This window comes from Euprymna scolopes, chromosome 20 (genome assembly GCF_053919585.1).
Source record: "Euprymna scolopes isolate OS-2025 chromosome 20, ASM5391958v1, whole genome shotgun sequence".
NCBI lineage: Eukaryota > Metazoa > Mollusca > Cephalopoda > Sepiida > Sepiolidae > Euprymna > Euprymna scolopes.
This window is the reverse complement of record NC_136501.1, coordinates 121,251-142,908: the sequence shown is the minus strand read 5'-3', so window position 1 is coordinate 142,908 and position 21,658 is coordinate 121,251. Positions and strand designations below refer to the sequence as shown.

The 21,658-nt window shown below is 37.6% G+C and overlaps 3 protein-coding genes across 3 annotated transcripts in view; 2 read left to right on the top strand and 1 right to left on the bottom strand.

Moving 5' to 3' along the window:
- The window catches only part of LOC145241274 (uncharacterized), a 102,873-nt gene that overhangs the window by 27,598 nt on the left and 53,617 nt on the right, over window positions 1-21,658 (bottom strand). The gene's annotated exons all lie outside the window — the stretch shown is intronic.
- LOC145241673 (uncharacterized) lies at window positions 6,779-9,259 on the top strand. The gene has a single exon (XM_080104802.1). The coding sequence runs from the start codon at window positions 6,779-6,781 to the stop codon at window positions 9,257-9,259; it is 2,481 nt and encodes an 826-aa protein (XP_079960928.1).
- Window positions 10,043-11,065, top strand: LOC145241672 (uncharacterized). The gene has a single exon (XM_080104801.1). It carries the CDS (start codon window positions 10,043-10,045, stop codon window positions 11,063-11,065), a length of 1,023 nt encoding a protein of 340 aa, XP_079960927.1.

Below are 21,658 nucleotides of genomic sequence, written 5' to 3'. Positions count from 1 at the left end.
TATCGAATGTGAGCTACTGGCCATCGTATTTGGTACACAGAGGTTCCACACATACCTCTATGGCCACCATTTCTAAGTCGTCACTGACTACAAACCCCCCTCACTATGATCATCGACAAACCGCTCACCTCAGCCCCGGCACATCTGCAAAGAATGCTAATAAAACTCCAAGGATACAACTTCAGGCTCACATATAACAAGGGATCTGACAACCTCTTGGTTGAGTGATTATCGCGCCTACCACCACCTTGTAATGCGGACCCTATCGAACTTGATGTCCGGGATGATACAGTTCGTTTTTCCACTAATTACATCGAACAGCTAAGACAGTGTATGACAGCAGATCCTCTGCTTAACCAGCTGAGAGAGACCATCATCACGGGATGACCAGAGACAATCAAGCAGCTGCCCACTGACATTAGAATGTTCTGGGGCCTAAGAGATCAGCTCTCAATTGATGATGGTCTTATCCTCAAAGGACAACAAATCGTCATTCCCCAGACACTACAAAAAGACATATTAGAACAACTACATGCTGCTCATTTAGGACAAGAGAAAACAAAACTCCTTGCCAAGGACACTGTTCATTGGGTATACATAAACAAAGACATTGAACAGTTCACAAAGTCATGCAGTATCTGTCAACAGCATCAGCCCTCCCAAATGCAAGAGCCGCTAATGCAACATGACATCCCAACAAAGCCATGGGACGTAGTTGGCACACACCTGTTTGATCTCCACGGAAGTCAATAGTTGATCATAGCTGACTATTACTCAAAGTATCCTATAGTCAAACGCCTACCTGATCATTCACCAAGCAGTGTTATAGTGAACATTACACGCCAAATCTTCCATCCATCAAAGATAGTCAGCGATAATGGACCACACTTTCCAAGTCATCTCTACCGCGAATTCTCCATCATGAGACCACGTCACCTTGGAGACCACAAGGGAATGGCTTCATAGAACGTCAAATAAGGACTATCAAGAATATTCTCAAGAAAGCCAAACAGTCGGGAACAACTCCTGAGATCGCACTGCTGCACTGGCACTGCACCCCAATTTCAAGTGTCATACCAAGCCCTGCACAACTACTCATGGGTAGACGAATCCAATCTCCACTGATCACCAAAATCAGAAACGACAACCTATCTCCTGGAGAATGTCATTGGGCATGTGCTGCGAAGAAACCGACAACACATAAGAGGTATTCCAGTGACGCCTACCCCACAAATGTCGCAAGACCTCCCCAACACAGCTCCACAAAAATGTGCGACATCTGTGGATCCACTTGTGTGTGCATCCCCAAACATACCAAATGACACTCAAAAACGTACCCGTAGTGGTATGGTGGTACGACCACCATCAAAAATGAACTTGTGATGAGCAAACACTCATAACCTCCCAGCAAGCATCTCATGGGGCAAAATAATCTCCTGCTTCGCGGCAGCTGTTCAGGCAGTCTACCCTGAACCAGTCTCTCCATTTTCTTTGTTTTGTTTTACATGCATAAGTCATCTTTGTTTTCAGAGAAAGGGAGATGTAATGATATCGCCTTTCGTTTCAGCTATTTTTATATGGACCCTTTCATCTCGGTTTCCTGATCCAACTTTTTTATGCACTCACGCATGCGCATAGCAATCGATCAATAAAGCGGGCGCCATTATTCAGTTCCTTTCTTACAACCAAACACACGTGTTCCTGTCTTATTATTACACATACATGCTTAACACGACATGACATTTACAAAATGTGTACAAAATGCCGGCTTGCCTTCATGCAGCCATTTTGTTATACATAATGAAATTAATTGAATTTTATGAGTTAAATATTTTTCAATTTTTAAACCTTAAAAATGTAACAAAATTTTTCTATAGGTTCAATTTTTACGATATTTTCAGGGTCAATGTGAAATTTTATGTTCTTTCCAATAAACCAAATAAAATATTTTGGACAAACGTTTTTTTTTAAATTCACCTCCCCCATTTTGAAATGTCTATTAAAATTTTAATAATTAATTTATGTATCAAAGTTTTATATATCACGAATTGAAGATAAAAGATCAATAAAGAAAGTATTCTAATTTAAAACAACAACAAAAAGAATAGTTTTTTGGAAATTTACCTATAAAGTCCAAAGTGTAAAACCTATTTTTTTTTTAAAAAACACGTTCCTTTTTTTATTTATTTATTTTTAAATGAAAGCTCATGTTATGCTTATATTGTCAAGTAAATACCGGATGCTGACGGCAAATTTTTCTATTTCATTCGATGTTATCTTTTTTTAGATATTAAAAAAAAAATATCAGTCGATAAAGAAGTATTAAATATATCAATCAAAAACTCGTGTATTTCATTAAGAGAATTAAAAAAAAAAAAAACAATTGGTGAACTGGATTTTTTGTTTTAGGGGAAAAACTTATAAGTGAATGTGCGTTTCTTTTTAACTATGGAGGGCGGAAAATACTAATTTTGATTAACACATGCAATAAAAAAGAGACATTATTTATGTCCCTTTGACGAATCCATATTTGATAAATTTCATATTAGCAGGAGGAGCCCTTTTAAGCTTGGCACAAAACACGTTACGAAATGCGATTTTCTACGATCCTCGCTTTAAAAAATCCTTTTATTTAAAAAATACATGGAATTTAAAATATAAATATTGATAAATTCTCAACAATGAAGAATGGAACTACCCATTTAATAGTATTTTCTTTTTAGGTAAGTGATTTTTTGTCATTTATATATATATATATATATATATATATATATATATATATATATATATATATATATATAAGCAAGTCAAAATATGTTGATTTTCTTTATATATTTTTAAAGAAAACCGCTTTTAAAAAACAAATATTGCATAATTTGCTATTAAACCTGTTATTATTATTTTTTTTTAATTTGGCCTTTGCTCCTTTAAATAAATTAGGGTTTGAATTACATTTTTCAAGTAGTTATAAGCTTCGAAAATAGTAAGTTGAATTATTAAAGTTCTGATCATCAATTTAATGGCCAGTTTCTGATACACCTACCGTGCCGAAATAATAACATTATTATTTAAAATGCCATTCTTAACATAGGAAAGGGAGAATGTTTTGTACCTATTCTGTACTTTAACCGGTAATCTCCAAAAATACCGTTAGGGCTTACAACATGGCCGCCAGAAGAGTCACGTGATCCGGTTGATCCAAAACATGAATCGTGCAAATGGAAAACGCAGCCTTGAAGGCAAACTTTGACAAACAATCACAATTTGTTTGTATTTAATTTTTTGTTGATATAATGTTGTTATAAAAATAGGCAAACTTTGAGAAACAATCTTAGGTTGGTTTTAGTTAAAACAGTGTTTATAAAAAGTATTTTATTCAGAACAAACAAGTGGTCGACTAGGTGTATCAGAATTTTAGGCGGAATTTTTGACACCCCCAACAAAAAACTGCGAATAAAATATATAAAACTTGTAATTTCTGTTTTTAAAGTGGGTTGTCAATTTTCTTTATGAAATATACTTCCAAAATAAACTATTACAGTCGTTTAAAACATAATAGAAGTATTATTTTTTATTTTTTAAAAACAATGTTTACAAAATGTCTACGCACGTTCGTAGACATTTTGTAAACATTTAAAAAACAAACAAACTGTGATTGTTTCTCAACAAAAAATTAAATGACCATTCTAAATAAATTATTTATTATTATGATATTGAAAAACTGTTTTTGTACTTAATTATTATGCTTGTTTGTCAAAGTTTGCTTTAAATTTGCGTTTTCCGGTTTCGTAATACGGCGATTCATGTTTTGGATCAACCGGATCACGTGACTCTTCTGGCGGCCATGTTGTAAGCCCTAACGGTATTTTTGGAGATTACCCTTTAACCTTACAATTGAATAAAAAACATATCATAAAACTTTAATTAAACATGGAAATACGATTTAAAAAATTAGCGCGGATCATTCTCTGCATTAGCACCAAAATACCTTTACTAAAGTTATGATTTTCAGTAGTAAATAAAAAACGCAAGAATTTATTGTTGCTTTTTTTTTATATAAATAAAGCATCGTAATTTGTGACAATAATAAAAAAAATAACAATTTTTTCAGGAACATTACGAAAAAGCCCCCAAAAGTTCGTATTAATTAATTCGATATAACTGGAAGAAAAATGAATTTCTCGAACTACCGATATTACCATTGAATTAAGCATTATTTATTTAATATTTTCACACACAAAAAAAATATAATAGCAAAAATATTTCTACTTTTTTTTTAAATTACAGATTTTGCATAATTTTTACATGCAAGATTTTAATAATTTCCTTGCTCGCAAGAATGTGAAACTTCCGGCGTAAGATAATTTTTATATAATCTCGAACTATAATTTAAAAATAAAAGTTAATTCAAAAACAGGAACATAAAAAATAATTAAATTAAAAAATGATGAAAATTGATACAAACGTTCAGAATAGGAATGTATGGATGCACATCTGGTGGTGGTGGGGGGGATCTAGCACCCCTACCTCCTTTTACTATCATGGCTTCATTTTGAAACAGCGTTTCGATTGGCTGAAATTTTGGGCCTCCTTATAATCGTGTTTACAAAATTTTAGTTTGTTGCGTTTTTGGCGAACGGTAAATTACTTGCTTTTTGAGAGCTAATTAAGTTATTTTTGCACAAACAAGGTGGTTTTTTTTATTTATTTAATTCAATATCTTAAGACTTTACTTTACTAATTATCTTTGAAGTAGACTAAGAAAACTAATATTTATCTTATTAAAGGATTTTTACAATGAATTTATTTAACTTCAAAATTTAGCTGAATTGGTAAGCTCGCCGTGAAAATAATTTTCATAACTTTTTTTTTCACGTGTACAAATAATTTTTCCCCTTTAGGAAATTAACTTTAGTCTCTAATCTTTTCAAATAAAATCAAAAAGTAGTCGGAAACCTACAAAAAAATTATGATAAATCGACTTAACTAGGTCCACCCATTTTTGCCCGTACCTAATTAAGTTGTCCACCAAAATTAAGTTTCTTGGGAGTATTTTAATATATTATTTAGAGGGTGTAGTATGGACTCAATCTTCCATTTGAAAATTCAAATATTTCAGATTTACATTAGTCCTCAAGCAAGACTCCATGAATTTCAGTTTCTTCTTAAGATCTTAAATTAAAAAAAAAAAAATAGAATCCAAATTATGGAATGGATTTTGATCAAAATTGGAATAAGTATTCTAAACCTAGAAACAATTCAGTATTTCAATTTTCGAAATTCGCTATTGTAACAAAGAAGCACCAATCAATATAGAAACTTGTGCCAGTTGACACGGTTAAGATTTGGATTAAAAATTGTTATAAAAATAAATACAATTTAAGCACGCATTATGATTATGTTGGCACGTGAAAAATAAAAAAATAACTCCCACACAAATTCCGGGGTGGCCTTATATATTAAATCGACTCCCTTTTTTTTCTTCTGTTATTTTTTTATTATTATGGCCGCGGAACAAATGTCTTCCCTTGAGGATTCCTTAGGAATGCAAGAAAAAACGGATCACCTTCTTGAGGCCCTTTTGGATACGGAGGAAAGATATAAAAACATTATCGGATACACATTAGAAAAATTAAAGAAAAGAGTCGCAGTGGATGCATGTGCCTTGAAGAACACCACAGACAACATAAACGAGTGGCTTTCTAAAGTAGACCAAGTTCAGGAAAACTTGGTTAAATTCCTTCCTAGAGATAGGGTGGCACCGCATGCTTATGACCTTATCAAATTCAAAGAGGAGGTGAAAAGAGATTTACAAAACTTAACTGCGGAGGTTCACAAGGATGATTCTCCTCCCTTCATACTCCCAAAGGTAATGCAGCCATCTCAAGTTGACACCTCTATGTTTAGGCCTAAGGTCAAATGCCCTAGTTTTGATGGCCTGGACTTTGAGAACAAATTTGCATTGAGAGATTTTCTCACTAGATTTGACTATTGCACTTCGGGATTAAAATCAAGGAGAGAAAAATTAACCTACCTCAAGACTTGTGTTACGGGACGTCCGTTTCGGCTAATACATCATCTTGAGGAGACATCCAATAATTATGATGCCGCAATAAAAATTCTTAAGGATAATTATTGGGATGAAGAGGGCATTAGAGAGGAGATATTCTCTAGCCTATTCAAACTGTCCACCCGAGGCAGGTATGATATTGAATACCTTAAAAACTATTTGTCTCAGGTTAAATACGAGTTGTCGGAATTGGACTCTATGTTGGGATATGGATTTATGAAAAGAAATTCAGGCGGAGGGGCATTAGCGGCTCATATACTGTTCCAAAGACTGCCTAACCGTCTTAAGGAAGCATTAGTGAGGTCTGTAGGGGCACCGCATCCATCTTTAACTTCTATTTTAGATACGGGCATCAGGATCTTAAAATCCTGGAAGGCTGCACTCCCTGAAGCAAACCAGAGAGATTTGGATTATGGTAGCTCTCGTAGATACATTCATCCAGACAGAAAACCGGAGACAACAACACCAACATTGGAGAACTTCCATATCCAAGAGAGGCATACCACCTGCAACCTTTGTTTGAGGGATGGTCATTCCACTCAAGTTTGTGAAGAATACCATACATTTCCTCAAAGATGACGTCGTTGTCGAGAACTCGGACTATGTTATAGGTGCGCAAGTAGCAATCATTTCAGTGATTCGTGTCCCTGTAAAAGAAGCCCTAAGGGCAATTGTGAGCGATGTTCAGCCCAGGACCATACCACAATCATGTGCCCTATGCCGTATACATCAACAAATGAATGTATCAATACCGGTTTGGGTGAGCAGCAGTGTATTTTGTCGATTACTACCATCGTACTACAAAGAGGGGACAAAGCTGTGAAGCTGCGATGTTTGATAGACACGGGCAGTCAAAATTCGTACTTTAGTGGAAGAATTTTGCAGGATCTGGCTTGTGACCCAAGATCTGTCTCAGAGGTAAACCTTGAGATTGTGACGTTTCTAGGAAGGAAAACCTGCAATTTTCAGCGACTTACCACAACAGTGGAGTTGACGCCAGGGGTAAAGCGGCAGCTACCTATCCTTATTGACAAGGAATTAGACATCATTCATACAGTGGAGCATTTGCCGATTGTGGTCGAGAACCTTACGAAATTGGATTACACCCTGGATACAGATTTAGGAAGAAATGCCAATATAACTTTGGAAGGGTTAATAGGGGTAGACCTGTTACAATTTATGGAACCCCTACAAATGATAAAATGTATGAATGGGAAAGCTTGGCTTTCCCAACGAGGAGTGATACCTTTTGGGGATCCCAGGAATTTCATGTTTCCTCATCAAATTAAAACGATCCAACACAAGGTTCCAGTTTATGGAGAAGTCATGAGAACTTTTAAGTGTCCGACCTCCATTGTTAATAGTGTTCTTGACGTGTGTTCTTCTTATTCGGACTCCTATAAAGAAACTTTTGAGGACAGTACTGTAGAAAGAGGTCTGGAGTGGATTTACAGTGTGGAGTCTTTGGGGCTATCAGAAAATGATACCTTGTCCGACTATGATGCCCAGAAGGTAGAGGAGTTTATGAGAAATATAGAGTTTAAGGAGGGACGGTACTGGGTGCAGTTACCGTGGCACACTGATAAATTAGCTCAGGTGCGCTCTAATCACCAAGTAGCCCTCAAGGTGTTAGATAGGGTGGTACACACTCTGGAAATGAAGGGCCTCTATGAGGAATATTTAGAGGTTTTTGCCGAACAAGAGGCAGAGGGCATAATAGAACCCTTTCATTGTTCACCTAAACAGTTCCATAAACATGTTTGGATCCCTCATCGACCAGTCTTTAAATCCGAGAGCATAGCAACTACTAAAATGCGACCAGTCTTCAACTGTTCATTGAAGGTCAAGGGAGGAGTATCCTTAAACGAGGCTGCATACCCAGGGGTAAATTTAACCGGACTAATAGATATACATTTTCGGACTAATAGATATACATTATTGGGCGACATCAGGAAGGCATTTCTGATGATTGGATTATCAAAGCAGTCTGATAGAAATAAGTTTTGCTTCTTTCTAAAACGGGATGATCGTCTGGTATGTTACCGTTATACGACCATCATCTTCGGCTTTAACGCAAGCCCTTTTATATTGAACTGCATATTGAAGTATTATGCATCGAGATTTCCAGTTGATGATTGCACCAAACTGTTGAATTCAAATTTTTATGTTGACAATCTGGTCAGTACGAATAATTCGGAAGGTGTGTTGAGAAAACTATATCGTGAAATAAAGGAAAGATTGAAGAAAGGAGGATTTGATCTTCGATCATGTAACACCAATTGCCCAAAGCTACAGGAATTGATGAGGAAGGATGAGACTTTGACAACTCACAGTTGTCCATGGGAAAAGGTTCTTGGTTACAGATATGACCCAGAGTCGGACTCCATCAGCCTAGTCCAGCGAACTTGTGACCCCAACTTAGCAACAAAACATCAAATACTATCAGCCGCATCCAGTGTATTTGACCCATTGTCTTTATGTCTCCCAGTCACCATTCAAAGTCGCATATTGGTGGGAGAAATGTGGAAGGCTAATATTGATTGGGATGATCCCATTCCAAAGGAAATGCAGGAAAGGTGGAGATTACTAGCTAGTGATTTGTCGGCACTTCATTCGTTATCGTTTAGAAGACAGGTACTTGATAGCGATACTGTTGCGGATTTGTACATATTCACAGATGCCTCAAAAAAGGCATATGGGTTTTCTGTATATGCAGTTCAGGGAGGTATATCTCCTCTGATTTTTGCTAAAGCAAAGGTGGCACCATTAAAAGCTAAAACCTTGCCAACGCTGGAACTATTAGCAGTTTTTTTGGCAATTAAATGTCTTAGTAATATCTTGAGAGCCTATCAAGGAACGAAATTTGGAAGTTTGTATTTGGCTGTAGATGCCCAAATTGTACTCACTTGGCTGATGTCCAAGCAGACGAGCCATAAAAACATTTTCACGAAGAATCGCCTCAAGGATGTGACACAGATGGAAGAAGTGATACTTGCAAATTACAACCTTGCTATCAGGTATAAATATGTGCCTTCCAATCAGAACCCTGCGGACCTAATGACTAGGGGACTGACAGCAGCTAAATTTAAGGAAAATTTCTCTTTTTGGAGTGCTGGACCAAACTGGTTGTCTGGTGGAACTGTCTGTTGGCCTGATAGTACTTTGGATTGTCTTAGTGCAGACAACTAGCAAATAGTTCGTACGAACCTGTTCTACACCTGTAATGAGAACTGGTCTCAGCCTATCGTCGCCTTTGACAGATTTTCGTGTATTAACAAACTTCTACGTGTGGTCTCCAGAGTCTTCGAATTTATATCCAAAGCAAGAGGCAAGGAACTGGACTATAAACAGGCTGCTGCTGACTACTTGTTCAAGACAATGCAACAACAGGCATTTCCCCTTGAATTGAAGTTCTTACATGCACCTCATGATAAACCCATTCCGAACCTTGTGAGTCAGTTAAACCTATTTCTGGACAAGTCTGGTGTCGTCCGCTCCAGAGGCAGAATCAAAAAAAATTTTAATCTACAATATGAGGTTTTAAACCCTGTATTGCTCGGGAAGAATCATCCCTTGACTAATCTAATTGTGAAGGATCAGCATGAGAGGGCTAAACACTTGGGTGTGCCGGCTACACTTAGTAGAATCAGGATGTCAGGATTTTGGATACCTCAAGGCAGACAGGCTGTGAAGGGAATATTGAAGGACTGCTTTATTTGTCAGAAAATCAACTCGATACATTTTCCGTATCCTAAGATGACAGACCTGCCTAAACATAGAGTAAATCTGGTAAGGCCATTCTTACATACAGGGATAGATTATACGGGACACCTGTGGGTTCAAAACCAAAATCTTCAATCTAAGGTTTACATTCTCATATTTACATGCTTGGAAATCAGAGCGGTGCATTTAGAACTGGTTGAGGACATGACGGTGCACATATTTATACTGGCCTTCATCAGGTTTTCAAACATGTGGGGCTTGCCTTCTCACATATATAGTGACAATGCAAAGTCATTTCTTGCTGGAGTTAGTTTACTAAATCAGGCCCTAACTTCTTCCGAATTTGATGAAAAATTTGGGCAGTATAATATAAAGCATGTTAAGATCCCTCTTCATTCGGCTTGGTATGGAGGAGTTTGGGAACGCATGATTAAAACATTAAAGGAATGCCTCTATAAAACTGTTGGAAGGTATATTTACAGTCAATCTGAGCTGTGGACAGCCATTTCAGATGTCCAATGGGCAGTGAACAATAGACCGTTAACCTATGTGAGTTCGAATGACTCTGGATTGGAGGTAATTACGCCCAATCACTTCCTGCGCCCAGATCAAAACCCTGGACTTCTTCTTAGAATGGAGATTCAACCAATTAATGAAGGGGAACTACCGTCCAGACAGATATTGTTGGAATCTTTGAAGAACCGGGATGAGCTGCTCAAGGAGTTTAAACGGATATGGAATGAGGATTACTTACTCTCTCTTCGAGAATGTAAACAAGATCGTTATCCAACTATATCTAATAAGGTACGACCTGGAGATATTGTGACGATAAAACTTCCAAACAAGTCTCGACCCTTCTGGGCATTGGGGAGAGTAGAAGAATTGTTTCTGGGAGACGATGGTATGGTACGCTCGGCACAGATACGACGGGGTGATGGGAGTGTGAGAACATATTCTCTTAAACATCTATATCCGCTAGAACTACATGCGGAATATGAACCACAAGAGAATGGTCCGGAAACTTGTTATGATGACTGGGAGTCCATAGAAGGAATTTCTTGGTCAGAAACCAGTTTTGAGGAACCCACTTTAGTACAGGAGAGTGAGCAGGTTTGGATTTGTCCCGGATGTAATAAACCTGATGACGGATCGGCCATGATCTGCTGTGATCAATGTGATAACTGGTTCCATTTTAGATGCGTTGGGATCAGTGCAGCTCCGCCAGATGAAAAGGATTGGGTTTGTCACCACTGCTCTGGGGATCAAGAATGAGGAATATGTATATTGAGAAGGCTTTACAAAATCAATAACAATTGATTTTATTTTCTGTTGAGTGGAAGGGTGTTGAGAAAACTTGAAGCACTTACCTGCGACTCTCAGGAAGAGTGGCAGCAAAAACCTTTTGTGTGGGCGATGACTCTTTTTATATTGGTAGATGTTACATTTAACTTATTTGATTGGCTAACTGGATTATAAGAGGGATGGAGTGAACTGAATTTTGGTTGTGATTTCAGTTTGGGATTGGAGTTGAAGGAAATTGAATCGTTACCCTTATTACCAGACCGACAAGGTTCTACAATTTTTACCTAGTCACAGGTTGCAACAAACCATTGTTGCAAAATCCTTGTTAACCTCTACCTTTCAGTGGAGAAAGTTTCCACAACAGAAAGTTTTTACAGAAATATTTCCTTTCTTTGTTTTCGCCAATAGTTGTCAGTTGAGTGCATTTAATTATTGTAAGTCTACAACGTGGGAATTTGCCCCGGGACTTAGCGTTAATAATTCAATTTAAGTTGTAGTTTTCTTCTGACTTTGGTTCTGTCCTTGACCAGAAAAGAGAAATTTCTTCTGCACTTGTTAAAATAAAAAATAAAATCCTTCTGTCCTCAGTCAGAGAAGGAAAAATTGATAGCTTTCATTTTAGGAGAAAGAAATTAGAAAAAATTCTGCTGCACTTTTGCAGTTAATGTAAGAAGTTTATTTCTGCCCTCAATCTTGAAGGATAAAATTCCTTCGGAGGTTATTTAATTTGTCCCAATCCAAAGTGCATTCTTGGAATTGGATTTTCTCCTTTGTTAAGCCCGACTTTGTGTCCACTTACACCTTAGGGTGAATAATTGATAATTTTATTTATACAATTTTATTGTTTAAAATTATTACTAATGCAAATCTCAGTTTAATGCGTATTTGTTTTAACTTTCTATAAGAGAAAATTTACTTTAAAATTTAGGCGGAATTCTGTGTGATAGTTATTCAGCTTTAGTTTATATTTATTTCATATTTTTAAAAGCCTGTACATTGGTAGAGGAAAGGTTATTTGGATACTATTATTCTCAATCTCAGCTTTATGAGTTCAGACAAAAATTGTCCTAAAGTTCTCTTTCAACAAAATATGACTGAGATTAGAGAGGGATTAGATACGTTTCTTAACTTGACTGAGCAAGTCTATGCTTGTTTTTCTCCTGAGACTGTGGATTTAGAATTTCTGGATGCAAATGCTTCTCGGGTAGATGCATTCAAGAATGGTGTTAGAGAAGCCATGCATAGTTTAGCTAGTGGTAAGGTGATTCTATTAGTATCCTGGTGCTCTTTGATACACCAACGATAATGCCGGTCAAGGTTTCTGATCCAGAACCAGAATGCCTGGTTGCTGAGACCAACTCTATAAGTACTGGCGAATTCGGCTTAATGAAGGTCAGGGCGCGGCTAGAAAATTGTGCGGTAATCAAATTTAATCTGCCTAGATTGCAGCTTGCCATAAATGTAGCTAGGAAGCATTTAAATTTGTTAGAAATTTTTGAGTACTCCAGCTTAGTCCATAATTTATTGAGCATGGATCCCTGGAATTTTATGCAATTCATGGAGGAATTTAAGTGGGAATTGGTTAGAGGCATTGTGCCTATTATTGTGCCTATTATTAAAGGGAGACAGCTAGGGGTTTTTAAGCAGTCCGCTAATAGTCAGGGAAACTGTTTAGATTTGGGCACTTGTCAAGATGGCCAAGCCCTGTTTTCTGCATGTGTTGATGTGCATGTTAATCCTAATGGGTACATTACCACTGACCATTTAACGCACCCTTATCAAGGTGAAAGTAGTTTTGGACCTGATATGAGCCTATTGCACCGAGCAAATAACTCTGAAAAGGGTCAGTGGAAGGACAGGACTTTGACTCCTTCCAAGGAAAGGTACTGGATAAATTCAGTATCTTTGTCTCATTAGAAGTACTTGCTTTCAGTACTTCATTTTGTGTAAATATGTAAATGACAAGTATAAGCAACAAGTATAAACAGTTGAGATTTAAAAAATATATTATTTTATTCACATGTCTTTTTATAACTTTTATAAAGATGAAATGTAGTATCACAAGATACAAATCTTTATAACTTTTATTTTTATTAAAAAAAAACTTGCTATTTGCTTACTTCTCTACAGAAGGATCAACGGAACACCCACCACATATGAGGCATTTGGAGCCTCCAACTTTCATCTCTCTGAGACTTCAATTTTAAGCCTAAATGATAAGGCTTAGATATCATTATGTGTGTCTCCTTGAGAGTTATTTTAAACCTAAATAATTAGGCTCAATTATTATTATATGGGTCTCCCAGAGACTTTGAGGTCTAAATTGCCGAACTGTTATTAAAGACCTTTCCTTTAATGAAAATTAATTATGAACTTCTGTACTATCATCTCTAGGCGAGAATTGTATCTTTTCATCAGAAGGCATCATAACGATCCCCATTCAAACGGCTGTAAACCCAGATCTTTGAAGACAGATGAACCTGCATCCAGTTTCTGTTGAATATAAAAGACTATCACTTTTTGAGGTTGTTAACAGCTCTTTTTAAAGAAACAAAACAGGCAATCCTTTTTGCAACCAAGGAACTAATAAAATTTGTATTGAATTTTAAGGTAGGTCTTTGTTGTATTTTGTCTTATTTTGTCACTGTTATGGAAGAAAACAGGTGAGATAAAATATCTTACAATATCACTGATCCATGAAGCATTCAAAGTATTTGTTTTTTATGTAATAATGCAGTAATATTAAAGTAATTACAATATGAAAGTTAAGTATTTAAAGTTGCTTTTATTTGAAATTGACATAAAAAGTAAGTATATACAAATTTTTTTTTTTTTAATGAAAATTAAATTTTTTTGACTATCTGATTTCACTGTTATAATGAAGAAGCGCCTAAACTGATGAGTTTTCCCTATCTTGGAACGGGTATTCTTCTATTTCAGCCGAAATTCAAACAATAAAGTACATTTTTTTAAAAATTCAATTTTCACCCCAAGCAAGGCACAGTGCCACTTTGAAGCAGGGGGCTACTATCAGGGACTTAATTAGCGGGTCATTATGAAGGGAGATGAGTAGAAAGATGTTTGTTAACATTACACTTGAACTTGTTATATAATAACACAAGCGTATGGAAGCAAGGAGAACAAACAAAGTAATTCAGTTCAAACCTTTATTTAGGGTCAAGGTGAATTGATATACACAGTCTACTAGGCGTCAGGAAGGCCGGAATAGGGATCCAAGTGTTATGGTAGATTGGAGTCCTCTGGTGGTAGGCCTCAGGGAACGAACAGTGATAGGTGACTAAGCACCTTTGAATCAACTGCTGTCGCCGAGAGCGGAGCTGCCGCTGCTGCTGCTGGAAGGAGCTGAGGGGAACGGCTGTGGCTGCTGCTGCAAAGAGTTGAGGGGATCAGCTGTGGTTGCTGCTGCTGCTGCTGGAAAGAGCTGAGGAGAACTGGCATGGCTGCTGCTGCTGCTGGGAAGAGCTGAGGATAACTGGCGTGGCTGTTGCTGATAGTGGAAAGTGCTGAAGAGAACTGGCGTGGCTGCTGCTGCTGCTGCTGGGAAGAGCTGAGGAGAACTGGCATGGCTGCTGCTGATGATGATACTGGAAAGAGCTGAAGAGAACTGGCGTAGCTGCTGCTGGGAAGAGCTGAGGAGAACTGGCGTGGCTGCTGCTGCTGATACCGTCAGCGAGGCGATCCGCTCTGGTTGGCAGTCTGCCGGTAACTGCTTTTTGACGGTCGGCTTATTTATACAGCGAGCGCGGACGTAGTAGAGGACATAGCGGCTCCGAGGCAAAAATGGCTGTCGTATTTTTTATTTGTGTTAGTTTTCCGTAATTAACCACACATCAGGGATTCGCTTATTTGGAGGTATATTCAGTTATATATATCCCATCAAAGCTGTAAACATTGCGAATCAGCTTATGTAGGAAATACGTCGCGACCGTACTCCGTGACCTAACTATTTATGTTTGAAGTGCATGTGAGAGGGGTTGTCAGGTGTATTATTAATATTTGTACTCCTAATTTATTTGATGCCGTTAATGTGTTTTCCCCCGGATGATTTGCGGGTTATGCTGTTGATGTGGGTGTGGGAGTGGATGTGTTTTGACATCCCAATGTGTGTTTAATACGGCTCTGAACATTTTGCCGACAAACAATATCTGTCTCCGTGCCGCCATTGTTGTTTCCTAGTTCCTCCTCGTCCCGTGCTTCGTTTATGTAACTGTGTGGGGATCTTGCGATATAACAAACTTCTGCATATCAGTGCAGTTGGAAAAGCAGAATCCCGGAAGGAAGTTCCAAAGACCCGCAGTTCTGGGGAAGAAACTATTGGAGTAAAAGGCTTTCTTGCACCTAGGGATCTCTTCTGTAAAGGGATGAGACTTAGTGGCTTGTCGGGTTTGTCGGGGGTAGTTACATCGGGGAGGTACAAGTGTTTGCAGTTCGTCAGAGCATTCACCAATCAAGTATTTGTAAAACAGGCAGAGGGATGCAACATCTCGTCGATGGGACAGAGGTTGAAGCCTAGATGACAGTTCAGGACTTATCAGGTTGGCGACTCTCTTTTGAACCCTGTCTAGGAGCGAGAGACAAGCAGCAGATGCACCAGCCCAGATGTGACAACAGTACTCCATACATGGGCGAATGGTGGCTTTATAGAGGTATAGGATACTGTCAGGCGTAAGTAGTTTTCTAGCACGGTAGAGGGAGCCAACCTTCCTTGCAGCAGCCTTGGCAATGCTTTCAATGTATCTACTCCAGTTCATATTCCCTGTAAACGTTAGGCCGAGGAGTTTAAAAGAAGTACTTTCAGGCAATGTGTTCTTGGCCATTGCTATTGGTGGTAGAGAAGGTTTCTTGTAGTTATTGAAGGAAACAAGCTTAGTCTTAGCAGCATTGAATGTGACCATCCATTTTTGTGTCCATTCCATTACAGATTGGAGGTCATCCTCTAGTGTTTCTGCCATTTCCTTGGATATGTGTTCTTTTGTTTTCCCCTCATATCTCTTATAGAGAGTGGTGTCATCAGCAAATATACCCATCTCCGAAACAATTTTATCAGGGAGGTCATTTATGAATATCAGGAATAATAGAGGTCCAAGGATAGACCCCTGAGGTACTCCCACATTTATGTCATATTGTTTAGATGTACGACCGTCGAGGACAACTTTGATTTTTCTATTACTTAAGAAGGATTTAATTACATTATGAATTCTTCCAGTGATTCCATATGATCTAATTTTCCTTAGAAGACCATCGTGCCATACCCTGTCAAAAGCCTTAGATATATCAAGGGCTACCGCTCTACCATCCGCTGTTTTGTCAAATGAACGGTATATACGTTCAGAAACTACAGTTAAAATATCTGCTGTTGAACGGGCTTGCCTGAATCCATATTGTTTGTCAGTCAGGAGTTTAGCAGCTGTTAGGTGCTGGACTAGGACTTGATTAACTAAGGACTCAAATATTTTGGTGAAAAGCGGGAGGAGGCTAATGGGGCGATAATTTAGTGGGTCAGTTCTTTCACCAGAATTCTTGAAGACTGGTACCACAGAGGCGGTTTTCCAGCAGTCGGGAAAGCAAGATTCGTTAAGGCATTTATTGTAAAGTTTGGAGAGAACTGGAGCAACCTCGGCAGAGCATTTTTTTAATAGCACAACCGGGATGAGATCTGGTCCACATGCTTTTGAGGTGTCTATGTTTTTTATAATAGCATGTACTTGAGGAGTCATTTTCAAATCGTCTAGTGTGGCGTCTGTTCGCAGAGGAAAATCAGGGAGGGAGTTGTGTACCGAGTTCAGTGTGGAATTTGAGGCAAACTGACTGGCAAGCAGATTAGCCTTGTCAGTTGCCGTGCAAGCAACCTCATGATTGTTTGATAGTGGGGGAATAGTTGACTGTCCATTATTTACTACACTGTTGTAGATTTTCCAAATCCAAATGTTCCTAATTTTTGTGCTTTGATGCGTTTTCTGGTGGTTTCAGAGTAATCTGTCTTAGCTGTCTCTATCACTCTCTTACAATTATTTCTAGCTTCTATAAACTTCTGTTTATTTGAGCTGGATTTATGTTGGTTGAATTTGTGGAACGCATGCTGCCTTTGACAAATCATTGGGGAGAGTGGGGCTTGCTATAGAATTTCCGTGCGGGAACATGTGCTTCAATTGCAGTTTTGAACCAATCAGTGGTCTCATTTGCACACTGTTCCGCTGGAAGAGTAAAGATATTTTGCCATGGGACATCTCTGATGAGTTTCCTGATGGCTTCCCAATCAGTCTTTTTGTAATACCTCGTTGTTTTGAGTAGTGGGTCTTCAGTTTTAGGGCGAGAATTTAGACTGATTTCTACCATTATCACAGCATGATCAGCATTCCCGAGTGGGCTGTGGGCATTTGTTGTACAGTCATCGGGAACCGTTGTCAGAAAGAGATCTAGAAGTGAGGCATATTGATCTTGCTGGTCTGGGAAACATGTCGGGAATGTAACCAACTGAGATAGGGAATGGGATATAGAGAAGCTATGTGTTGTGCTACCAGCTACGTCTGTGTGATTAGAGAATCCTAGCCAGTGGTGGACATTGAAGTCACCAAATACATATATTAGAGTTAGTATCGAGGGAGAGTGCTATATCTATGCTGTCTGAGACTTTGTTTATTAGGGTACAGTCTTAGTTTAAGGAAGAGCGGTAGAGAAAATACAAGTAGCTAATATTGTGTTGCATATTTACTCTGAAGCACATAAAGGCCTGGTTGTCTGATTCTAGTTTTATTTCTCTAGTCAGGGGGAGGGTGTTACGAATATAGACTCCAAGCCCATGCATATGTCAGTCCGAGTCCTTACAGTAGAGTGGGAGATAACCAGGCATGTTAAAGTGGTTAGAGGGAATGGAGGAGTGAAGGTTAGTTTCACTTAATGCTAAGATATCCGGGGTGTTTACAAGGAGAAATGACTCAACATCATCTGTTAGTTCTAAGCCTGCGGATATTAGTAAATGCAAGCCTTAAGGGAGGAGGCAGGTTGGTTTTCTTTGAGTTTGGTCCTGCTTTAAACATAGCTTTTGCTTGAGCTGTCATTTCATTTTATTTAAAAGTTTCAGTTAGAGTGAGTGAGTGAGGGAGTGCTGGACAAGTAGTTGTGCAGAATACCAGACATGCAATACAAGTAGACCATCAACTGTCCTCACCCACAGGATTGTGGCCTCAGGAAAGCCCACTGGGGATGAGTGCAGGGTCCCTTTCCATGCGCAACATGGCACTACAAACATCCCGATATTTTACAACTGTTGATGGAGCAGCCGCTCTAAGCGCTACCAAATAGTTAGGGCTCCTGTACTATCAGTTGGAAACAGCAGCCAGGAACTGTCAATCCGGTACCCTCAATCCATTAGGCAAAGCCAGCCCAGTCCAACTGCACCGACATATATGGCACTGAAGCACCCCACTGTGTCCAGTTTAGGGGGATTAATTGAATAACAGGCAATAAGTCATATTGCCTGATTTTTCTAAGGAAGGTAACTTTATTATTTTACTAAGAAATTCATTCATTTTTTGGGACGCCAAAACTATATTTAATGTAACAAGGAAAAAGCGACAATAATTGCAGAGAAATTGTAATTTTTATGAAACAAAATATTCGAGGAATTGTCAGAAAAAAAAATGCGATTATTATTTTTTCAAGTACTTCATATAATGTAACAAAGTTTTATAACATTAAGAAATAAAAATGTAAAATGTGATGATATTGTAATTTTTATAGAACTAGACACAGCCAAATAGTGAAAGAATAACCAAGTTGTTGTTTTTAAAACGAATAAAAGGCTATTAAAATCCATTATTCTTAAGCAACTTTTTTCCAGAAAGATAAAAACCTGAATTTTATCACATGAAAAGCAAAATGATATAAAACATTTTTGTTATTTTTAATAGAATTTAAAAATTCCCTAAACCACACAATCTACCATCATTTTTGTCTCAATCGCTTAAACATTAAAATATTTTTTGTAAAAGGTTTTCGAACCAAATAATTTTTTTCGTCTAAATAAGATTTAAGATGATTTATTATAAGAATTTGCAAAAATATTATAATATAAGTACCCTAAATTCAAATAATTCTGATTGTTTATATCGCTCTATATATTTGCGTAGTGAAATTAAAAAAAAAAAAAGTTAAAAATTAAGTGTGGAGGCCTGGAGGGTACTAAATAAACTATATTAAGCCATGTATTTTTAACGTATAAATTGACGGTTAAGTGAAGGGTTTAATTCTTTTTTCATAAGCAATATAAAAAAAGGATGAAACTCTAGTGTCTGTAGGTATTTAAAAATTATTATTATAACAATTATGTCAGCCCCTTTAAGAAACTCAGTTCTTCTTGTTGAGCACTTTAAAGTTAAAATAGAAAGTTGGTTACCTAAGCTCACATGCATAGATCATGATGTTATAATCATTAGATCACTATGGCCGGACGTTACGACATTTAAAAAATAAATGTAAAAATTTCAACAATATTTCTCACGGTTGAGATTGGCTGTGGGGTTTGTTCCCTGCTAATGGCTTCGTGGCCAGGTTCAAATTTCCCGACTGGTAGTAATCGTGTCACCCTGCACTGATAATTCCTGAAAGGATGAAACACTAGTGTCTGCAGGGATATATATATATATATATATATATATATATATATATAAATAAAATGGAAAAGAGCAAAAAAAAAAAAAACTGGCAGTGTCAAACTGTCCTCTTGTTGATATAATGCATGAAAGTCTTTTTTTCTTTCTTCTCTCAACTTGCAACAAATCCTTGTGTATTCAATATTATCTTCCACCGGTCACTCTTGTTCTAAGCTGTCCAACAAAAAACTCCACTCAGCGCCATGCTTTAGAACTTATCCCATTTAACAGTTACCAATTGTGTACATATACAAATTAATTGCATACGTTCACCAATAAGCGACCTACAAAATTATGCTTGTCTTTTCTTTTCTACATTTTCTGCTGACATTCTACAGTCTAAGCAAACACAAGGTCATTTGCGAGATTGATTTATATTACACCCCCTCCTGATATCCCTATCACATATTCGGTTGTGAATTTCTGAAATTCTTGACATCGAAATGTAGAGGCATTATCAGTCAAGATTTCAAATGGAGGACCATATTAAAAAAAATAGATCTTAATTTTCGCACAATGCTTCATGGATTCTGTCGTGTCAATAGACACTATATCGTGAAACGTGCTGGGCCACAGTCTGTTAAGGTTAAGAAACGGTTGCCATCATATTGAGTTATATCCATACCTATCCAATACCAGTTTTGTTCCACCTCAAGCTTCCCTTTTTGCATTGGGATGGTGCTTAATCAATTCACTAACACTCTTCGTACGAGTATATTGCTGCCTTGATTGATGCTTTCATAGTTGCAGGGCACACTCTTAGGACAAAATATGTGGTTCGACAAATTCCAAGACATCCACTCACCTGATGTATTTTACAGATCTGATCCAGTGTTAATTAATCTGTTAAGCTTACGCATGTCAGTGGTGGAGGATTACACATCTGCAGACATTATGTCTTCATTAACATAGATATCATCAATACAAGCCAAAGTAACTTTCACTGTGGTCTCATCTTGCATCAAAACAGTTTTAATAATAGCTGTCATTATTAAGGATGCTACGTTTAGCCCAAAACCTAAGCACATCAAACAGTATAATTTACCCTTGATTATCACTTTCTAAAATGGCCACAGTGACTCGTGAACCCATATCTGTAGGTAGGCTCTCTTCAAATCTAGCAGTGCTACAATAATCCCTTTCTTATGCCACTCTCATAGTTTAACAGCACACACATCTGCATTTCCGGTAAAGGCATCAACATGCTGATTCAATTCTTGATAATCCATCATGGGTTGAATTTTGTGTTTAGTCAGTTATTCAATAGCCATGAGTGGAATTAATCCTTTGTGTGATCCTAGACGTTCTTGTGGGTATGGTATTAACCAACAATTATCACTTCACAGCTGAAGTTCTTCATATGCAGCCCGATTCTTAGTAGACACTGCATACTCTGGAATGGTATTGCATAACCAATCTGGCGATTCGATCATGGTCCATTTCCACAGCACAGTCCTGGCCCTTTCTTTGTCATCAAGCGTAGCAGAGAAATCCTTTTCCTCAAAAGAAATAGCTGCACACACTTCTTTCCCTCTACCAAGCGTTATACCTCCAGTTGCTTTAATCATGATGCCTTCTAGAGCTCTTATTACCTCAATTCAAAGTAATAAGTTGTATCCAAGGGGTTTTTCTGCATCATCATGACATCAACTTCAGTTATGTCACCTTTCTCAGTGCAGATTGTGACAGTCCCTATACCAGAACATGCTTGGGTATAAGCCATTAATGGTCATTGTCGTTTATTTATGTTTGTTATTATAAGTAATTGATAACCAAGTTGTGGTTTTATTTGATATAGAACTTTATTACATATTTACATAGGAAGAGAGATTGAAGGTACGTGTGTATAGGTCTACGCCATGTTGTCGAATACGATATGTATTAGGCGGTT

Excerpts from the sequence above, each read along its gene's own strand:
- LOC145241673 (XM_080104802.1), top strand. The coding sequence starts at position 6,779 with ATGTGCCCTATGCCGTATACATCAACAAATGAATGTATCAATACCGGT.
- LOC145241672 (XM_080104801.1), top strand. The coding sequence starts at position 10,043 with ATGTGGGGCTTGCCTTCTCACATATATAGTGACAATGCAAAGTCATTT.